Raw genomic sequence first — 23,471 nt, forward strand, 5'->3', positions numbered from 1 at the left:
GTGGACCATGTTGATGGCGGAAGCGATGGGCATGGCCATGGCCATGGACTTGGTGCCTCCGACTAGATCGCATGCTGTGATGCAAAACATGGGTCAGACTGGCGGTAGAGAGGAGAGTCAAGCTCCTTACTTCTTCATCCTCATCTTCTTCATGAGTCGGACTCTCCATCCTCATCTTCTTCATCTACGCCTTCCCTTTCTTCTGGAACTAAGTTGAAACCCATCGGCCTCCATGACCCATTAGTGAAATTGACTCCCTCTTGTCACAAATCAGATCCAACTCACTCTAGTTTTGCGAAATCAATTATGGTCCATATGGTCTTTGGCATTGTTGATTTGAGTGGTGATGATGATAACGTTGATGAGGTTTTGGTGGATGTATTGGGTGGTGGGATGGTGGATTAGCTTGATTAAAGAAGAAGTGTGACAGAGTGGTTTGAAACGTGAGTGCAGGGGAAATAAAGATGGATGGGAAGTGTTTTAAGTTAACGTGGTTTGAAACGTGAGTGCAGGGGAAATAAAGATGGATGGGAAGTGTTTTAAGTTAACGTCGTTTAAGGATTTTAGTTAAATAGCCACATGGCTGAAATTTAAGTGGGGAACCTAAGGTACTGCACCTAAGGTACTGTATTTAAGTTTTGCCCTTAAATGAAAGGGTGAAGGATCTTTCCAAGGAGCTGGTCGGGAGAGGGCCGGTAAGGAAAAGGCTGTGGAAGCGGCAAAGGAGAAAATGAAAATTGCGGAATCTGCAGAGAAGAGGGCTGCTGCTGCGGAGAAATTGCGGGCCTCGGCAGAGAAAAAATCGGCGGAACTGGCAGTGCAGCAGAATGAGACAGAGACGAAGTTGGCCGAAACAGCAAGCCTAAACTCCGCCGTATTTGAAGAGGTTGCTGGTCTGCGGGCGACCCTTGAAGCGTGCGAGAATAAGTGGTACAATGAGGGGTTTGCCAACGTCGAGAAGAGCATGGAGCCGGTGGTTATACAAGCTCGGGAGCTTTCTTTCCGAGAGGGCTGGATGGCTGCTCTACAGGCCCTAGGGGTGCTCGAGGACTCTTCTCTTAGGGACTCTAATCAGATCCCCGTTCCAGTTTCTATCCCTGTTGCCCAAAACCCGGTTGGTCCCAATGAAGAGGAGGAGTCAGATAGCCTGAGGGAGTTGGTGGAGCAAATTGATGCCCACGTAGAGATGATCGAGGCAGAGGTAACCAGCAACCCCCCCACTGAAGTCCCTCAAGATGAAGATGCCCATTCCCAGCCCCCTGTGCCCGAGCGCCACGCCGTCGAGATCGCTTCCAAGACACAGCCTGAGGAGATTTCTTCCTAATTGCCGAACCTACTTTATTTTCTTTTTACTTACTTTTATTTAATTTCGGATTGGTTTGCCCAAGTTGCCGGGCTGTGGCGACTAGACAATTATTTCCTATTTTAAACAGTTTGCTTGGTTTTTGAATCCTGGTGCCACCGAGTTTTGGTGATGACAAAATTTATTTATCATGCTTGATTTCAAATTTGTGTTATTTGCCAATCAATTGCAATGATGCACGTATATTTTCTGTCTCTTGTGTTTGCTTTAAAATTCCCACAAATGTTTGCGCGGCTTTCCCTCGCGAGTTAGTTGGGTTTGAACCGGGAAGTACATTTATGATTTCCGGAGATCCGAGTAAGGTTTCCCCCTACTCGGGGAAAGACATGAACCGAGAAGCAGGCTTTCGTCCTTGGAAATGCTTTAGCAAGGTTTCCACCTACTCGGTGATAGTAATCGAACCGAGGAGCAGGCTTTTGTCCTTGGAGATAATTTAGCAAGGTTTCCACCTGCTCGGTGATAGGGATCGAACCGAGAAGCAGGCTTCCGTCTTTGGAGATACTTTAGCAAGGTTTCCACCTGCTCGGTGATAGGGATCGAATCGAGAAGCAGGCTTCTGTCCTTGGAAATACTTTAGCAAGGTTTCCACCTGCTTGGTAATAGGGATCGAACCGAGAAACAGGCTTCTGTCCTTGGAAATACTTTGGCAAGGTTTCCATCTGCTCGGTGATAGGGATAGAACCGAGAAACAGGCTTCTGTCCTTGGAAATACTTTAGCAAGGTTTCCACCTGCTCGGTGATAGGGATTGAACCGAGAAGCAGGCTTCCGTCCTTGGAAATATTTTGGGGTTGCTTGAATCTCCTTAACTCCCTACTTATCCATCAACCACACACAGTTAACAAAGATAATCTGCCCGGCAAGGACAAGTTAGTTGCATTTTTACCATGAGCCAGTACAATACCTATGTATATATATGCATACTTTTTCTTCTTTTTCTAAGCATGACCAGTCAATGATAAAACTTCTTTAGATTATAAGCGTTCCAAGGTCGGGGCAATGGTACTTCGTTTAAGTCTTCAAGATAATATGCTCCCACGCCTGCAATAGCTGTAACCTTGTATGCTCCTTCCCAAGTTTGGGCAAGCTTCCCGGCATTTGTATCTCGCATGCTTCCTTCTGCCTTCCTTAGTACTAGGTCTCCGGCGCTGAATTCTCTCACCCTTACTCTTTGATCGAAGTGACGGACAAGCTTTTGTTGATACTCTGCACGCCTTATGGTTGCCGATTCTCGGCGTTCTTCAAGTAGATCCAGGCACCCCATCAGCTGACCTTCGTTCTGTTTCGTGTCGAATTCTGAGACCCGTGCGCTGCATAGGTTGATCTCGGCCGGTATCACGGCTTCAGCTCCGTAAGTGAGAGAGAATGGGGTCTCGCCCGTGGATCTTCGAGGAGTTGTCCGGTATGCCCACAAAACACTTGGCAGTTCTTCAGCCCAGTTGCCCTTCGCTCCTTCCAGCCTTTTCCTCAATCCATTCACGATCACCTTGTTCACGGCCTCAGCCTGGCCATTGCCCTGAGGATATGCCGAGGTAGAGTACCTGTTCCTGATCCCAAGATTGTTGCAAAATTCTCGAAAACTCCGACTGTCAAACTGCAGCCTGTTGTCCGATACAAGGGAGTTTGGGACTCCAAACCTGGTGACTATGTTCCTCCATACGAACTTCTTCACGTCTACATCCTGGATATTAGCCAAAGCTTCTGCCTCCGCCCATTTGGTGAAGTAATCAACGGCCACCAACACGAATCTTCGATTGCTTGTTGCTCGGGGAAAAGGCCCGAGTATGTCCAGCCCCCATTGAGCAAAGGGCCAAGGATTGCTAATTGGATTCAAATTCCTGGCTGGTTGGTGTATCTGAGGGGCGTGCTTCTGACACTGTTCACACTTTCGAACGTATTCTGCGGCGTCCTTTTGCATCTAGGGCCACCAGAATCCCTGCGTCATGGCCCGATGTGCTAGTGATCGTCCCCCTACATGGCTACCGCATATCCCTTCGTGCAACTCGGCCAGGAGCTGACTTACTTTCTTCGGGTGCAAGCATAACAGGTATGGCCCTCCGAATGACCTACGATAGAGTTTCCGGTCTCCGGACAACCAATATCGGGTTGCCACCTTACGGACTTTGCTAGCCTCCTTTTTATCATTCGGAATTCGGTCATCGGCTAAGAAATCCACGATGGGGTCCATCCAGCTCGAACCAATTGTTGTGACTGTAGTGACTTCAACTCCCGTAACCCCCTTACTTCCTGCTACCTTAATGCTCGGCTCGGGGATGAGTTCCACTCTAATCAGCCGGGGAATATCCTTGGCAATTGACGACGCCAAAGTGGCGAGAGAGTCAGCATGTCTATTCTGTGCTCGGGCCATTTGAATTACCTTCACCGTACTAAAACCGTCCATGATTTGCTTCACCAAGTCCAAGTAGGCTTTCATCCGAGGATCTCGAGCTTCAAAATTCCCCTGTGCTTGGTTGACAATGAGTCTTGAGTCTGAATAGATCTCCACGTCCCGGGCTTCTAACCGTGAAACTGCCCTCAGTCCGACTAGCAATGCCTCATACTCTGCCTCATTGTTGGAGGCACTAAACCCCAGCCTGAACGAATGCTTTAAGAGGATTCCTTCCGGGGTGATTATGACTACCCTGGCTCCGGCACCTTTGGTGTTGGAAGCCCCGTCCACGTGTACCTTCCATGGGCAATGCTCCATCTGACAGACCTTTTCCCCTTTGGGAGAGAATTCTACTACAAAGTCTGCTAACACCTGTCCCTTCACTGCACTTCTCAGCTTATATCTCACGTCGAATGCCCCGAGTCGTGTCTCCCATTTAGCTATTCGCCCCGTGAGATCAGATCTTTTCAATAATGATTGTAAGGGATGTTCGGTTAGCACATATACGGTATGAGCCTAGAAGTACTGAGGCAATTTCTTGGTAGCATGTATTAGGACCAACACCAACTTCTCCAAGGGCAAGTACCTGGTCTCGACGTCAACTAGAGTCTTGCTGATATAATACACTGGCTGTTGTACTCTTTGGTCCCTTAGAAGCACGGCACTCACGGCATGTTCAGATACTGAGAGGTACATGAAACCCCTTCCATTTTTTCAAAAGCTGATAAAAAGGTCGGCAGCGATCCAAAAATTTTGAGATCAACTGGTTGAGGGCGGCCAGCATCCCGGTCAATACCTGCACTTCTTTCGGGTTGCTCGGAGACCGAAGTCGCTTCACGGCTTCAATTTGGTCGGGATTTACTTCTATCCCTTGGTTGGAGATCAAGTACCCCAAAAATTTGCCAGCCCCTACCCTAAAGGCGCATTTTTCTGCGTTAAGATGCAATCTGTACTTTCGTAACACCTCGAACACCCCCCGGAGATCCTCTACATGCCGGGCCTCTTGCTTGCTCTTCACCACCATATCGCCGATATACACTTCGACCGTATCCCCTATTTTATCTCGGAACATCCTCGTTATCATCTATTGGTATGTTGCCCCTGCATTCTTTAGCCCAAAAGGCATCACGGTGTAATGATAATTGGCATCGGGGGATATGAATGCCGTTTTCTCCTAGTCTTCATCGGCCAAGGCAATCTGATAGTATCCTTGGAAGACATCTAGGAAGCTCATCCTCGGGTGCTCGTAGGTGGCATCCACTAGTTGATCAATCTTTGGCATGGGGAACGAGTCCTTTGGGCATGCCCGGTTCAGATCCGTGAAATCCACACAAACCCTCCATTTTCCGTTCTTCTTCCGGACAACAACGGTATTCGCCAGCCCTTCCGAAAAAAAGGCTTCCTTTATAGCCCCTGCCTCCTTCAGCTTCTCCACCTCCTGTCTCATCGCCTCAACGTGGTCTTTAGCTGACCTTCTCGGCTTCTGCTTCTTCGGAGGATATGAGGGGTCTACATTGAGTTTGTGGACGATAAACCCGGGATCAACCCCGGGAACTTCATAGGGATCCCACGCCAAAACATCTACGTTTTGAACCAGAAATAGTAATACTTGGACTCTTTCCTCGTGACTTATGCTTACTCCGACCTGAAAATGTTTATTGGTGTCCGATAATATTTTTACCTTTATTAACTCCTCGGCACACCCAGCCCCCATTCCTTCTCAGGGATCCTTTAATTGCTATAAAGGGTTTTTTCAGGACACATCTTCCTTTTCAACGTGCCCCTGATTGGGCCACCTAGCCTCCATGCCTCCATCCAGTTTCCCGATGATTTCTCCCTGATTAACCTGATTCCCCTGCTTCCAGTTTACTACGGCAGTAAGGCACTGTCTGGCTGCTTTCTGGTCTCCTTTTATTACAATAACACCTTGTTTGGTTGGGAATTTAGCCTTCACATGCAATGATGATGGGACGGCCCTCATTGAGTGGATCCATGGTCTTCCCAGTATGGCAGTATACGAGGAAAATGAGCTTACTATTGTGAACGTCACAGATACCTCCTTCCCTCCCATGATTATGGGGAGGGAGATTTGCCCTTCAGGAATCACTACTTTGCCATCAAATCCAACCAAAGGTGCAGTATGCTTCACGAGGTCCTCCTTCTTTAGACCGAGCCCCTTGAACAGATCGGGGTACATCACGTCGGCCCCGCTTCCCTAGTCTATCATCACCCTTTTTACTAAGAAGCCGTTTATCCGGGCCGTGACCACTAACGCGTCATCATGTGGCTGAATTGTCCCCTCTAAATCACCATCGTCAAATGAGATAGGCTCCCGGGCAAACTTCATCTTCTTACTTGGTGACTGTAAATCTGGGTTACCTTCTACCGGTACTACCGTCAACACACCTTTCCTCCTTCCCACAATGAGCTTCTCCGGCGCAACATGGATTACTTCAATTATCCCCACAGGGGGCGGGAGAGGGTTTCCCCTTTGCCGGATATCTTGCCCTGCTGCTCTGTCCCCCGAGTTTAGCACGAAATCCTTTAAGTGCCCGGCCTTGACTAGTTGTCAGAGGTGGTCTTTTAATACCCTACATTGTTCGGTGGTGTGACCCCTATCTCGGTGATAAGTGCAATAAAGACTTTGATTCCTTCTGGATGGATCCTCGCCCATCTTGTTCGGCCACCGAAAATACGGCTCGTGTTTGATCCGGTCAAGAATCCTGTGTATCGGTTCCTTAAACGTCACGTTTACTTCTCCCATTTGTGTGACCGGTTCTTGAATCGCTGGACCCCCATGTGGCCTGAACGGGAAACCTGCCTACTGAGGATGAGCCATTATCGACGCTTTGCCCTTGCTCTGTAACCGGTCATCTTCTAATCGTTTGTATTCCTCGATGCATCTCATAAGTTGCCGCATGCCTTTGGGCGGCTTTTTGGTTAATGACTCTCTTAGCCCTGAATCCTCGGGCAACCCCATTCTAAATGTACTTGCCGCCACCCTTTCGTTATCCTTGTCGATCTCGTTGTATAACTCCCAATACCGGCTGGCGTAACTGCGGAGGGTCTCTCCTGCCCTCATTTTCATTGATAGGAGCGCATCAACTAGTTGAGGTACTCGGTTGCACGTCACAAACCGGACTCCGAACTCTTGAATTAGCTCGGAAAAACTTCTTATGGATCATTTTTGTAACCTATTGAACCATCTCAATGCAGTCGGTCCCAAACTCGAGGGAAATACCTTGCATATGAGCGCATCGTTATGAGTATGTAAAGACATCATCTGAATATAATGGCTGACGTGTTCTATTGGATCAGTCTTCCCGTCATAGCAGTTGAATTGTGGGCAGGCAAACCTGTCCGACATTTCAGCTTTCTCAATTTCGATTGAAAACGGTGATCGAGCTGCTTTTCGCAGAGCGCGGCTCATGGCGTTGCCCCTTTTCCCGAGAGAGAGACCGGTTCCTATTTCGCCGAAACCCTCTCGAGTGTGAACGGTCTCGGTATCGATATATTCCCGGGAATGTGAACGACTCCGTTGTAGTCGATGTCCACTGATTGGACCCCTCTTCATAACTATTCCCCCCGATCCCATCTTCCTGCTGCCGGTCATTTCTGTCCCCTCCCCGGTGCCTACCTCTCACCTCTAGCTCCAAGCCCCTGACTAATCTGCGGAGCCGTTCGACCTTTTCATCCCATTCCTCCCTTCGTCTACGTCCCGTGGCGCCAGAAACCGTCCTTTGGGTTTGATACAATCCCTCTCCTGTGCCGGACATCACTTCTAGTTGGTCATGCCTCCTATCTTCTTGTTCTTTCTGTCTACGTTCTCGTCAACTCGACCCCCGAGAAGACCCTTCGAATCTGGTTCCCGTGTGGTCCCCCAAACACCTTTCAGACATTGTCTCCGAGTTTGAGTCCCTTTAGAACTACAGCGTTGTAGGAGAGCCCCACGGTGGGCGCCAATTGTAAGCTCCAAAGATGGGTGTGATGGGCCAAACCACTACTTGGGCTCACAATCTATTTATTTGGTGGGTCTGAGTATCCTACCTTGGGTTGTCCTAGGTTAAGGGACCCAATGCGAATACTTTTCTCCCCTTTTCCAAACATTAACTCCTCTCTCTTTTTCTCTCTTTCTTACTCTTTTCTTACCCTCCAAAAAATTGCATCCCCTTCTATCCATTCATTTCTCCTATTTATAGCCTTCGTTAATGGGATGATCATCGTAATCTCCTCCCTTAGTGCAAAGAAGGGTCCAATGTTAATGGGTTTAAGTGGGTTTTTAGGTATGAGTGGCCTTGGAAATGGTTCTCACTCCAGTCAATATGTTCGGCAGCGGAGTTTCCTTAGGTTCTGCCGGGCACGTAATCCTCCCCCTTAGTGCAAAGAAGGGTCCAATGTTAATGGGCTTAAGTGGGTTTTTAGGTATGAGTGGCCTTGGAAATGGTTCCCACTCCAGTCAATATTTTCGACAGCGGAGTTTCCTTAGGTTCTGCCGGGCACGTAATCTTCTCCCTTAGTGCAAAGAAGGGTCCAATGTTAATAAGTTTAAGTGGGTTTTTAGGTATGAGTGGCCTTTGAAATGGTTCTCACTCCAGTCAATATGTTCGGCAGCGGAGTTTCCTTAGATTCTGCCGGGCACGTAAACGGTGATGTGTCCGGGCGACGTGACCGAGCAAGTGCATAAATGCCGGGAAAGGTTTACCGAGTGTCTTGTGAGCAGGGCATATGCGATCCGCTTTCTAAGTGCCCTGTCAATACTCAGTCCACGTTGGTGGCTATTTGTGGGTCTAGGTCGGGGCTATTGTCGATGTGCAGATTAGATCCTTGGCCCATATCTTTGATTCATGGCCCAAGGCCCAATTTGAGTTTGGGTGTTTAGGTGCCGTACAACATTACTTACACATTGAAAAATAATGAACTGTTTTAAAACTCATATCTAGGAGATGCATAGACACGGGTATAAACAATTAAACAGAGATTCTTACCTGAGTCTCAGTCCGAGTGGCCCAAATAAACCTGATCCTCCTCTTCCAAATCTTGCTTCAGGGCTCACACAAATCGGATTGGTACTATATCTGCTACTTGAGCAAGTTTATACCAGATGGTTTCTAAGAAGAGAGAGGAGGGGTTGCATGCTATAGGAGTTTTGGGTGAGGATTTGGGGGGAAAGAGATGGTTTCTGAGAATAAATAGGAGTGGTCGCATGTAACAGGTTTTAGTTTTAGTTTTTAGAAAGATTTTCAGAGTTGGGTTTTGAGGGAAAGAAAAGGGTAGAGATTTGGGTTTTGGAGGAAGGAGAAGAGTAGAGAGATTTTCAAAGTTGGTGGCGTCGACAAAGGTGGAGCCAGAGATGGGTCGTGTTGGAGAAGGTGGAGTCGTTGAGTTGTGGGAGCGGAGGATCGACGGTGGTCTGGATTGTGGAGAGAAAACTGACATTGGTTTCAGAATTATATCAGGGAAGAGTATTAGGTAGAGAAAGGAGAGCATATATATTTAATAAAAAGAAATAAATCAGATTTAAAAATTAAAAAAAAAAATACTGATGTGGAAAATTATGGAGAAGTCTGAGCTTCAGTTTTATATATATACATATATATATTGAATATGTTATCAAAACCTCCCTCTCTCTGTTTCTTTAATAATGTTATGCTAAATTGCATGATCCTATAACTCCATACTTATAAGCTTGGAATTTGAATAGGAAAATGCTTCAACTATTATAAATTTTATTATCCAAAACTAACTGTCAATGAAAGTGATAGTTTTTAGACCCCTTAAAACAATTGATTTAACCTAGGTAATTAGCCAAGTTGTTACTTAGTCCAATTAAACAAGTCTAGGTTAACACAATAACAAAGATCAAATCGTGCAAAGCAGCAGAAAATAAATAATACAAGATATGATCACCTAGGAACCAAACCGGTAAAAACCTGGGGAGGACTTGACCTAGCTATCCTCAAGGTAAACTTGAATCCACTATCTTGAAAGAATCGAAGTTCATATAATAAGACTTACAAGCCCCTTCGCTCGACTTCTTATTGCTACCAACTAGTAGAACTTACTGACACGACCACGTGTAAGCTCTGAATCCACGACTCCTTCTTTCTTGGATTCACCACCAGATACAAGCACACCTGCTTGTGTTTTCTTTAAGTTTCAATGGCAGCAACCGAGTTGATCATCAAGGTGTAGATAAATCTTCTCCTTGAAAACCCTAAGTTTGTGTAAAGGAAAACTCCTCTAGATCTCAAAAGAGATTTACACAAACCGCAATTATGAGCAACACTAAAACGTGGCTAAGGTTTGTCTTTTATATTCAGGACAAATAAGAAACCCTAAAAACGTTTTAAAACACCTAGAGCTGAGTTGGAAAATTTGCAGAATATCATTTTGCCCGAGCTTCGATCGATCGAGCCTAAGCTTCGATCGATCGAGCCTAAGTTTCGATCGATTGAGCCAGGCCGAAAGGCATAATACTTTCCTGCTTTCACTCTTTACTTAAAAGCACAACTTTGAGCTAGACTAAAACACTTCTAAATACATTGTTTTGATCATGGTTTGCCAACAGTAAAAATTAGAGTTCTAAATACATAAAATCCTTAGTCTTTAGAACCTAACAGAAAGTATTGATATGACTTGAGCAATAAGTGTTAGAATTACTTTTTATGATTCGTAAAACATCAATTTTTATAAACTTATGTAATAAAATTTATAGTACCTCTAGTACTATTAAAAATGGGTCGGCAAATAGATGATAGTTTTTTTTATTTTTTATTATTATTTAATAACGTAAATAATGAGGGATGAGGGTGTGCTTTAAACAACATGTATGGGATGACATGAAAATGTCATTATTGCTATGCTATTACTTGAATCCTCTACTGTAATTTTAAAAATGCATAGGAAGGTTTAGAGTGTCGATGCAAGCTAAATGAAACATGTGAGCCAAGTGGAATAAAAGATGCTCAAAGATGGCCATTAATTTTCTACAAACCAAGTTTAAGTTCCGGCTGTGCATTATTATCAACCGCAGCAGTAGCCACCTGAGTGAAGATGAGGAGCATGATCGCAACAAGAACAGCCAAAACCATAAACTTTGTGACGCTAGTTGCAGCCATTTTTGCCATACTTCAGAGGGAAAAAGATAAGTTTTGCTTGACAAAACAAAATCTAGAGCTAGAGAAGATTACAATGGTGAGGGTTGGGCTCAGATCAGAACACACATTTATAGGTGTAGATGAGGACTCCGGGCATGTTACATTACTATATTGTGACAAAAACGTGTTACTAGATTTTGAGATGTGGTTACTGGACTTTGAAAAATTTGTAATTTAGTTGATGATGCCGGTCCAGTTTATCAGTATAACTTGTCTTTTCTATGAGTCCATGTTTATCCACCTTTTGCTTCAAATAACGTCATTTATTGCAACTTGTAAATATGGTTTCACAACAGAGTTTAATTGACAAGTTTTTACGGATTCTCATTTAGTGTATTATATCACTTTTTAAAATACTATAAAAAACTTGTTAATATTTGTTCTAATATTTGTCTATTTGGAAACCTATTCTAAAGAGTCTATTTGGGATTCGATTATTTTGCTGAAACTGAAAACTTTTTGCTAAAAGTAATGTAGATAAAGGTAAAAGTTAGTTGAAATAGTACAGTGAAACCTATAAATAGTACCAAAAAGTGCAATGGAGCTTGTGAATAGTAGCGAAAATAAACTAAATAGTAAAATAAGCTGGTGGCTGCTTATTAGCTAGTGGCGGTTTTTATTTATTTATTTATTTTTGTTTTTGGGCAAGGACAAAATTATTTTGTTTAAAATTTTTCGAGGGGCCCGATTTGTTTTAGATAAAATTGGTTTATTAGACTTAATTTTTTAAGCTTTGTTATTAGTAATTTTTATTGTTTAGCTATTTTTTTGGGCTTGTATATTTTGTATTAGATTTTATGGTTTTTTGTGGCATTAAAATGAAAAAACACTAAAGCTACAAAACTTTTTACAAGTTATAGTTGCGGTGAGTGATTATTGATAAGTAAAAAAATAATGTAAGTGCTGGGTCTAGATGCGAACTAGTAAGAATTTTTTACCTCAATAGTTTGTAAAAATGTTGAAAAAAAGTTTGTGTCTATAGCACTAATCTTAAAATAACCAGTGATATTGTTAAAGGGGGGCAAAATGTAACTTTATAGAACAAAATTGTTAAAATTCATAATAATAATAATAATAATAATAATAATAATGATAAGAAAAAGGTTTTGGGGGCATTGCCCCCAAAGTCCAAGAGTGCTTCCGTCCAAGATTTATGTTGGTAATTTTTTTTTTTTGGTGGCTACAAAGAAGGTTTCTATTAACTCATATATAACGATGTCATCTCAAGTTTGTATCATTAATTAAAAACTTACTTATAGAATATTTTATTCATTTAGTTAAACCAAAAATAAAAATGAAATCTTTTTTTTTTTTCCTGAAACCCTATCCAGAGGCCTCCATCCTCCCCTCTAGGCAAAAAAAACAAAAAAAAAAAAAAACAAAAAAAAAAAAAAATATGAAACCCAAGTGACAACATCAATGAAACCCAAGTGACAACATCAATTAACTCCAGTTTCATAAAACTTTTTGCTAGAAAATTTTGTTAAGGTCCAACTTTCCTAAACTTTCCTACAATTTCTATATAAAAAAAATGAACAAAATTTAGCCACAAAATTGGTTGTAATCTTACTCAGTAAAATAAATATTACATATTTTAAAAATCTAATCGTTAAATTGTATTTTTTTACGTTCTTAATGTATATGTCAAATTTTGTGTCAATCAGATATTTTTTATTATATGATCTATAAGCTTATATTTTATGCATAATTATAAATTACAAAAACTTGAAATTTAAAAAATTTAATATTTTCTATTTTAATTTAGTCTTACTATAAAAACTATTATAGAGTGTGAATGGTGTTTTCGGTAGGACGGTCAAAATTAGCATTCCAATTTATTTATTATTTTCTTTTTGTGGAGATAATTATAATATGCTGCTATTCCTGTAATTCAAATATTTTCTCCTTCTAAACTCCTAAGCACTTTGCGCATAGGGAGGAACCAATTAAGTTACAAAGTTTTTGGATATTTAGACTTAATTCAACTAGTTGTATATTGGTAGCTTTTACTTATGTGATATTGAACTTATGTGGTTTAATATAAATTCTTTGTATCTATTCTACATAATATAAAGTATTATGCATTTTGTATCGTTTGTAGATTTTTTTATTTTGTTATTGTTAAATAGGTAAGTTACATACTATTGATCTGTTTGTGTCGATGAAAAACCTCGAGTAAAGATAATTTTATTAAATATTAAATTATGCTACAATTTCTAGAAAACATTAAGGTCAGAACAAATAAAGACTACATGAAAATCCTAAATATAGTGTTTATATTTTTAAATAGATTAATGGAAAAATAATAATAAACATAATTTATTGCAATGAAAATTTCGTTGCAATAACTTATCACATCAAAATATCGTTGTGATGGTGCTTGATAGATTAGATGTGACCATAACTTATCAAAAATCCTCTATTGTAACGAATTTACTGCAACAAAAGGTTATTGCAACAATTTTTATTGTTGCAATAATCTATTGCCATAGACTTTATTGCAATAGTGTGCAATGAAATTTTTCATTGTAATAAGTGTTTGTTGCAATAGTTTTGAGTCTATTGCAATAAAAAATTTTGTTGCAATAAGTGTTTTTTGCAATAGTTTTGAGTTTATTGTAATAACCTATTGATCAATGTGGCATGAGAATTCCTGAAAAATATGGGAGGTCTAATGGAGAACGTGATCCATCATTTTTTTTTCTCCATATACTTTAGACATGGCTGCATCACAAGTCCAATCATTACAATATAAATACTTACAAGTAATACCTTGCATGTAGAAAAAGTCAACACAATGCATATACAGTGGGATGTTTTACTTGTAAACATACAAATGGTATGAACTCCAAAATTGTTCCAAAACAATACAAGAAATTCTCTACAGCTACAATCTATTGAAAGCTTAGAACAACAATAGCACCCTAGAAGCTGAGATTAAAATCCCCGTCAGAGGAGTTCCATGACGAGACCTCTTGCGAAAGAATTTAGGCAGCATCCCTCATTCCACCATACCCAAAATTTGGAAAGAGTCACTGCTTACCTCAATTAGAAACATCCCTATATTTAGCATTGCTGAAGTGCCATGGATCCACAATCTCAACGAATTTCCCTGAAGAATTTTAGCAATATTTGAGTAATAACTCTTAATCCACAACTCATAGTTCACTAGAATGGAACTTGTACAAATCAAATTATAAAAAATACCTAAGAACTACCAATATCAATGTATAAAAGCAAAGCCTTTGGAAGAGTTCTCTTTGGGTTGTCCATTTCCCTGGTAAGTGTGCTTATTGAGTCCTAATAATTTAGATTTCAAAATAAATTTTTCAGATTCAAATTCCAATTTACATCATGTAAATCCACCGCTAACCATTTGGAAGGCTCCAACTTTGGATATATCACAATTCCCATAACTACAAAAGGAAGAAGTGAGGAAATCCCTAAAAGAACAAGTCATCCCATAATGGTTAATCCCCTATAGTTTATGTAAGTAAGAACAACAGTCAAATTTAATAGGGCTAAGTTTCTTGGTAAACCATCACCTAAAATTAGGAATGTCTACTTCAAATAATCAAGAAAAGAGGTAGAAATGAAACTTTCTTAAATTTATCTACCCATGGAGAGGCACTTCACCAACTAGCACATTTTCATCACCACTAGAGTCTCCCATTGTACCAGATGCTTGCCTATTTGTTGTGCTCCTCAATATTTGCATGCATCATCATGTTCTCACCACAATAAATGGTTTTTTGCAATAAACTCAAAACTATTATAATAAACACTTATTGCAACAACAAAAAAATTTGTTACACACTCATGCAATTTCCTGTTAGTGTTGCTTTTTGTTACAATAACCTATTGCCATAGACTTTATTGCAATAGTTTGCAATGAAATATTTTCATTGCAATAAGTTTGTATTGCAATATTTTTGAAATTTTAATAAAAAAATTCATTGTAATAAACTTTTTTTTTCTTTTAATAGTTCGATATATTATGCAAATTGCATGAGTTTAGGTGGTGTAACATGAATTTGGATGTTGGTGTGGAGATCTACAGTCATTCTAAGCTTGTATATGAAACAATTAGATTGAAAAATAATTGTAAAACAAGGCCTACTTATTTTGTAATCTAATGCAACTATTATTTGTCAATTATATTGCAATCTCATAACAATAGGTCATTGCTTCATGATACTTGTTGCAATATATAATTTTTTTAGAAGTAACAAAAAAAAAAACTAGGTCAATTAGTTATTGCAATGATATATTTGTTGTAATTGTTTATTGCTTCATATTTTTCATAGCAATAGTTTGCAAAATAATTGTTATTATGTTATTGTAATGATATCTTCATTGTAATAGGTTATTACTTTAAGATTTTCATTGTAATAAAATATAAAAATAATTGGTATTCATTTATTGCTGCAATTTCAACATTTTAAGTTATTGCAACAATTTTCCTATGAATATGTGCTAGTTGGAGTAGTATTAAGAAAATTTTAGTTCTATCTTTTTTGTTCCTCATATTCTATGACGTTTTGGGGTGCTCATTTGGGTCGAGTACATTGTTGGTCTTGTTTTAGCCCTTCTTGACTTCTTGGTCTTTCCATTCATATGGAGTGTTCTTGAAGCATTAATAATTGCTAAGATGAATACCATATTCCCTGAGAATGGTGGTTATGTGATTTGGGTTTCGGCTGCATCGGGTCCTTATTGGGGGTTTCAACAAGGTTGGATGAAATGGCTAAATGGGGTTATTGAAAACACGTCACTTACATGAACTATAGGAGATTAACCATTGTGAGATGACTTGCTATTTTTATAGTGATTTTCTAAATTCTTTCTTTTGTAGTTATGGGGCTTGTGGCAATTCCAAAACTAGAGCCTTCTAGATGGTTAGAGGTTTGTTAAGTTGTAAATTACTTGTATTTTTGTTGTCTTATTTCGTGCTAATTTGATTGTATTTCATACTTAATATCTTGTATTTGTGGGATATTTTTATTAATTATTTTTCAATCTATTGCAATCTCATGACAATATGTTATTGTTTCATGATTTTTATTGCAATAGATTGCAACTAATTGAAAAAAATAATTTTAGTCAAGTTATTGCAACTATATTTTCGTTCTAAATGCAACTCTAGGCCAAAAGCTTATATCAACTAAGAGCCATGAGCATCAAAGCATACATATCAACTTTTAAAGAAAAAGAATCCCCCAAATCAATATATACAAGCATCAAAGAAAAATTATCAACATAAATAATATGTTATTCAAGTATGGAAGAACCCATATTCAAGCAAACAAAGCAAATGGAATGGATAAAAGTAGAGAAAGTAGAGAGATTATTCCCTTGGATGATTAACTTTGATGACAAGGAATGAAAAAAAAATGAAGGTTTTCTAAGAGTTTTGAGTTGTTTTGGGGCTTGAGAATATAGTGGCAGAGGTCTGGGAGTGAGTAAGCAGGGGCGGTTCCAGAATTTTTGTCTAGGGGGGTCAATAAGAAACTTGAGTAGAAGATAAATCTTGAGTAAGATATGAATTTTGCAACCTACGGAGTTTGCTTATTACAAATTTGTCCATAGTTCCAGCAAAAGAATAAAAAATAAACTATAAGATCATTTGGCATTTTTTTTTCTAATGTAATAAACATATTAATTATTGTTGTTAATTGATTTTTTTGCAATTTTTTAATTTATAAGTTTACAATTCTTTAAATATTTTATATTTTTATTGTCCTTTAGTATTAATGTATTAACCCACCCACATAGCTAACAACTACTCACAAGTCACAATTCAGTCACACAGTCAAAGTGCAAAAGAGAAACTCAATTATAACTAAACATAGATTCATAGAAACTACAGTAACAGTGATTACACAATCAGACATGTATATGGCTCAAAACTCAATTAAAAAAATACAAAACACTATAACCCATATACACCATATGGCAAGACATCAAATATATGAGTAAGAGGTGGAGCTTCGAAGAAGACACATGAACAAAGATAAAGACAAAGCAAAAACACACTCACATTGAGAGAGAGAGAGAGAGAGAGAGAGAGAGAGAGATATGGAGGCGGTGATTAAGAACATAGATTGCCAAAACTAGATCCAGGTGGCATATCAAGTGGCAATTAAGTGGCAACGGCAGCAGATTGTGGGGCTAAGCAGTGGTAGATTTTATATGTGAAGCATAGGCAGCCTTTTTCCTTTGGATTTGGAGAGTGAAGAAGGATAGTGGGAGTTTTTAAGGCTACGTAGCGGCAACTACTAGGTTTTATTTGGCCTTATTTTTATGATTTTTCATTAAAGACCAAAATTTTCTATTGGACTTTTTTTTTTCCCCAGAGTTTAAGCTGGGCTTTAAATAAAAAGGGTCAGGTTTGAAGGTGAGGGGGTGCAAATTTGTATTGTAAGGGGGTTCAAAACAATTTTTAATAAAAATATTATATATATATATATATATATATAAAAATTCGGGTCAGGGGGTTCATTTGAACCCCCTGACTACAACATAAAGCCGCCCCTGTGAGTAAGTGTGTAGAAATGAAAAATTTGGTGTCCTTTTTTTAGCAATACTACATTTACAAACCATTTTACATTATTTTTACAAAATTTTAACGTGACAAAGTGTAACTTCATAGAACAATATTGTTATTATGATAATAATAATAATAATAATAATAAAGTAAAAGCTTTGGGGGGCATTGCCCCCAAAGTTCAAGAGTGCTTCCGTCCAAGATTTATGTTGGTAATTTTTATTATTTTGGTGGCTACAAAGAAGGTTTCTGTTAACTCATATATAATGATGTCATATCAAGTTTGTATCATTAATTAAAAACTTACTTATAGAATATTTTATTCATTTAGTTAAACCAAAAATAAAATTGAAATCTTTTTTTTTTCCCCCTGAAACCCTATATCTAGATGTCAATCCATCCTCCCCTCAACAGCCCAAAAAAAAAAAAAAAACATGAAACATGAAACCCAAGTGACAACAGCAACTAACTCCAATTTCATAAAGCTTTTTGCTAGAAAAAATTTCTAAGCTCCAACTTTCCTACAATTTCTATTAAAAAAAAATGAACAAAGTTTAGTCACAAAATTGGTTGTAACCTTACTCAATAAAATAAACATTGTTACATGTTTTAAAAATCTAATCATTGAATTATATGTTTTTTTTATACTTTTAATACACATGTTAAATTTTGTGTCAATTGAATATTTTTTATTATATGATCTATAAGCTTATATTTTATGCATAATTTTAAATTACAAAAATTTTCTAATTTAAACAATTTATTCACAACATAACTATTGATCTTTAATTTTCTAAACATTTTGCAAGCATGGATGATATATGAAGAGAAGATGCATTCCAATTGTGGATTTATCAAACTTTACCTCCAATAAAAAAATATTGAATAAGGTTGTAACCTAATACTACAATTAATTTTGTAGCTAAATTTAAATAAATAAAAAAGTATGATTTAATTCAAATGAAATAGCAAATCAACAAGTTCCCAAACTATTCTCCTCTTTATCAAAAATCAAAGACTTGTGTAAACAAGTTCTCAAACTCATCTCTTCTCTTTTGGCGACACCTTCATCAACTTCTGTCAACAGTGGCCTCTTCTTTCCCCCTAATTACGAAAAAACTTGTAAGTCTAACATCCCTCTAAATTACAAAAATACCTCTAGAGATTTTGCAGACCATGTACCCTTTCCCTCTAATTGGCAACAAGGTTTTCAGACCCGGACCGTTCATTGAACCGTAAAAGGGAGAGGTTCAAGGGTTTTGAGGTTGGACCGAGGTCGAACCGGGGTCGAACCGTGATGACGTCATAATTAATTTAATAATTATTTTAAATATATATAAAAACATTAAATTAATAAAAAAATAGAAAAATTAACTAAAATAGCCTAATTCATTTAGAAAAGCTTATTTCTAAAAAATACATAAAACTTACAAAAATACAGTACACAATTACACGTTACACACTAGACAAAAAAAACTCCTTCCCATCAAAAATGCATGAAAGAAACAAGTCACTAGACAAAAAAACTTTTCAAATGTAACATCCTTTCCACAAGTTAATTGAACCATAATACAAAAACTGATCCCTAAAACATCCTAATCCCACATTCACTTTTCCTTTTCAACTTTCCACAGAACCTACTCATTATGCAACAGACCCAAAAAAAAAAAATAAAATAAAACTAAATAATTAACTTGTATTGCTGGGAAAGCATAGGGTTTCTGAGAATAATGTCTTCTTATCTGGGAAAGCACAGGGTTTCTGCAAGTCATTGGTACTTGTATTACTGTTTTTGCTTCTTCTCACTTTGACTAGCTATTAGCTTACTTTTGTTTCACATTTTGATTAGTCATTTCTTCTTCTTGTGCTTGTCAAGTATGTGAGACATTAGGGCCAATTGTTTTCAGGACACCATCATAAGAAAAAGCTAGTTAAGATACTATAAGGCGTCTGCCTGTTCTATCACTGAACTCATTTTGAAACAGGTCCATGGTCCACCTGTTCTATTCTTGAGGGTCATTTTTCTTCTTCTCTTTTTATTTTTTTATTAATATGTGGTCTGATAGCTGTAGTTAAGTAAATTTGAAATCTAGCATATTCAGATGCTATGTTAATTCTGGGATTTCAATTATGTTGAGATTGCTTTTAGTAATGGGGCAAATGATTTGAGAATAATGTAAATATTATTGAAACAAACAGCAATAAAAAATACACAAAAAAAAAAACATGCAGCAAGAAGTTGCAGACACAACAAAGTAATTTTGACAGACAGAAACACCAATTGACCCAAATCAATTTTCACAATTACAATAATATCACAAGCCTTGTCTTCACATACACCAACACTTCAGATCTATATCATCATCCACAATCAATTTTCAATTGACCCAAATCAATTTACACACCAACACTTCAAATCTATATCATCATCCACAATCAACTTGCAAATATTAACAAAGAAAAAACAGATTAAAGTACCAACGACGGCGACGACGACGAGGCACAGAGTGAGCTGCGATAGGGACGAGGGAGAGAGGCAGAGATGAGCGTGAGAGAGTGAGCTGCGATCTGGGTTGAGCTGCGACGGCAACGAGGGAGAGAGGTAGAGACGAGAGAGTGATTGAGACTTTGAGAGAGTGAGGAAGAGATCTGGGCTGAGCTGCAACAGTGCGACGGCGACGAGGGAGAGAGTGATTGAGAGAGTGAGGATTGAGGAAGAAATCTGGGCTGAGCTGCGACAGTGCAACGGTGACGAGGGAGAGGCAGAGACGAGAGAGTGATTGAGACTTGAGAGAGTGAGGATTGAGAGTGATTTTTGAAAGAGGCAGAGACGAGTGAGGATTGAGAGTGATTGAGAGAGGGTTTCAGAGTGAGGCTAAGAGTGATTTTTGAGAGAGGGTTAAAAAAAAAAAGGTGGAACGACGCCGTATAGGGAAAAAAAAAAAAAAAAAGGCTGAAATTAGGGAACCGTCCGAACCGTGTGAACCGGTCACGGTTCACAGACCCGGACAGTCGGACCGCGGTCCGGACGGTTCCATGCTTTTTTCGCATGGAATGGTTCCTTACCTTAAATGGACCGTGAATCTGAACGGTTCCCGGGTTTTCCGGTCGGACCGTACGGTCCGGTCCGGGTTTAATAACCTTGATTGGCAATTCCAAGACAAGCTTGGGAATGTTGGGAAATTTGGGGTTAATGAATGAAAAGAAAAAATAAATGATTTATAAACAAAGACTTATAGGCATGAATCTTCGTTGTCTTCGGATAATATTTGCCTTCACACAAATGATGCTAAAGGGTTACTGCAAATTTCTCCCCATGATACAACTACTACAAGAATTCTTCAAGTAGCATTCTTGAGAAAAATCTTGTGATTTTTATCTAATGGTTAAGAGTTATGTCTTAAAATGAATATCAATCACGATTTATAGACAATGGGGTGTGGCCTTTCAATAGGTACCTTTGGAGAGACATCTTGGTTGGTTTTATTTACCAAAACATGTTCACAAAACTTGGTGTTTGAAGCACTTTTTTTTTTTCAAATCTCAACCAATCAAGATTTTACTTTTATCAATCGATCTCATAAACTCGACCGATCAACCTACAATTGAGCACATGCCATTTTAAACTGAAATCGTGAGTCTAAGTCATGGCTTTAGTTTTAAAAAGTTTTACACACAAGTGTCATGGATTTGACTGATTAACTTAGAATAAAGTTGTCTTCTGGTCAAGCTAGGAGTCGAGATTCCTTAAAAAAAATCCAACTAACCTTCTTAATTAACTTTATATTCAACGGCATTCTCTTAATGATTCATATAGAAACTCTAAGGATTCACACAAAATTTTAATTTAAAATTTTCTCCACGTTCAAACATTATATATGACGACCTACATTGTATATATCTGTTGTCAATACCCTCTCGTCAGGAATGGTGGACCACCTGTGACTGTGATGTGCAAAGAATTAAGGAGACAAAAGCAACAGAGAGCTCCCCTTCCCTTCTTCATTCTCGTGGAGAAGAAAGGGACGATTATGTGAATGAGTGCGTGATAAATATGGGAAACCTATGCGTGCACTGTGTGTGGGTTATTAGCGATTCACTTAGTTTTGGGAATTGCTACCAATCAGTGAAATTTTTGAAGTGTGATTGGTCCCCATTTCTATTAGCTTTTTATTAAATTAAAACTTTGTTAAGGGAAATCTTGTATCATATAGCATTTGTTCTTGACTAAGCAATGAATCAATAAATTTACTTTCGTTCAAGGTTACACATTTTAAATTGACCAAGTTTATTTATTCTAATAGTTAAAAAGTGACTCGTTATAATTTGAAACAATCCATACTTTATTCTATAACATTTTTTTAACCAAGAACACAACTTTTTTAATAGTAATATTCGAATGTAGCTTTAACTCAATATATATATATTCACTTTGGAGAAAATGGGCAAATGCCCTTTTCTCCCAAACTAAGCAACGTTTTCTCCCATTTTCCAAACTAATTAAGGAAATATCTCTCTTTTGTAACTCGATTTGAGATAAATTGAGTTTTTAAAAAAAAATTCCTGAAGTCCTATAGCGGCATTTTTAAGGACCTATAGTAATGTTTTAAGGACCTATAGTGGCGTTTTGTAACTCGATCTCCATGAAATCGAGTTGTAGGCAATTTTTAAAATTTTTTTATCTATAACTCAATTTCATAGAGGTCGAGTTACAAAACGCCACTATAGGTCTTGAAAACATCACTATAGGTTCCTTAAAAACGCTGCTATAGGGCTTAACTAGATTTATCACAAATTGAGTTTCAAAAGAGGGGTGTAGGGTCATGTTTTTTAGCCCAAGCCCAAGATGTATGGGACCTTGGACCAGTGAGCCCGATACAATGAATTTGTAGAGAGTGGGTCAAAGAGCTAGACCTTAGAGTATGGACAACAGTTAACATGGTGTTCTTCATGATCAAGCTGAGATGAACTGAGTTTACCAGAGAGGATTGGTCCTCGGCACGGTCCGAGGAGCTTTTTCTGGTACCTCTGGTGTGATAGGGGTTTTCAGCCCCCATTTTTTGTCTCCCTTCACCCTTTTTTATAGTAGTTTCCTTCTTCCTGAATTGGGTTCCTAGTACTGGTACTTGTCCCATCAGCCCTTCTCTCCAGTTGTTGGAAGTGGTTGTAAAAGCAGATAAGCATGGCTATGTCAGGTACAAGGTACTGAATGCAATAATGACAGTTTTTCCCTCAGATATTTCCATTTTCTCTGCTGTCCTTTTCTGTTTTAGTACTTTTCTTGTTCCGTGGAATGACCTGGAGTGTCATTACCAGTAGTAGGTTGCTCCCTTTGTCCTCGGCTACATCCATGCCGAGGAGGGTTCTTCCCATGGCCAAGAAGGGGTTTTTCCTTGGATTGGGCCCTTGGCCCAATGTAGGCATTGATGTGGGCCTCCCGGTCTTTTACCCCCCACAAGGGGCATTTCCTTAATTAGTTTGGGAAAGGGGGCAAAGAGCTGCTATTTTTGCCCGAAAAGGGCATTTGGCAATTTTTTCCTATTCACTTTTAATTAACAAATAGTAGGACAATTGGAACTCCATATACGTTAAATGACTTCTTTACGACAAATTTTTAACCAAGATTTTCTTTCAAAACCTTTAAAATAGGTGCTTAAATCTAATGTATTCAGACCGACTAATTATTCATACTATCAAAAAGTGTACTCAACACGCAAAATGTTTTTTAAATGAATGAATAATCAACTGGTCAGAATATATTAAATTTTAGCACCCATTTTAAAGGTTCTATGAAGAGTCAAATGTTAACATAAAAAATATTGTGAAACCTTCTGACTCTAGCTAGCCAAATAAACATTACTTATAGTGAAAGACATTCAACTAAAAATTGCCAATACTTTCAAAAATCACAATGCTTAAATAACTCGATTACTTAACAAAATCGTCATTATACGTGGAGATTGTTTACATGCATGGTTCAAATGGAATATCAAAAAGAATTGAGACATCATTGTACA

The 23,471-nt window shown here is 38.6% G+C and overlaps 1 protein-coding gene and 1 pseudogene across 1 annotated transcript; both read right to left on the reverse strand.

The window, feature by feature from the left end:
- Positions 1-6,571: 6,571 nt before the first annotated feature.
- LOC115961833 lies at positions 6,572-7,363 on the reverse strand. Its single transcript, XM_031080749.1, has 2 exons — positions 6,992-7,363; positions 6,572-6,910 (listed from the first exon to the last, which is right to left on the reverse strand). Exons 1-2 carry the CDS (start codon positions 7,361-7,363, stop codon positions 6,572-6,574), a joined length of 711 nt encoding a protein of 236 aa, XP_030936609.1.
- Positions 7,364-13,598: 6,235 nt separating this feature from the next.
- Positions 13,599-14,580, reverse strand: LOC115961840 (annotated as a pseudogene).
- Between the last annotated feature and the right edge of the window lie 8,891 nt (positions 14,581-23,471).

The sequence above is a fragment of the Quercus lobata genome, chromosome 2, assembly GCF_001633185.2.
Source record: "Quercus lobata isolate SW786 chromosome 2, ValleyOak3.0 Primary Assembly, whole genome shotgun sequence".
In the NCBI taxonomy this organism is placed as follows: domain Eukaryota; kingdom Viridiplantae; phylum Streptophyta; class Magnoliopsida; order Fagales; family Fagaceae; genus Quercus; species Quercus lobata.

Coding starts and splice junctions, on each gene's coding strand:
- LOC115961833 (XM_031080749.1), bottom strand. CDS start 7,363: ATGACCGGCAGCAGGAAGATGGGATCGGGGGGAATAGTTATGAAGAGG. Junction 6,911..6,991: donor ACGATGCGCTCATATGCAAG/GTATTTCCCTCG, acceptor AGTTTTTCCGAG/CTAATTCAAGAGTTCGGAGT.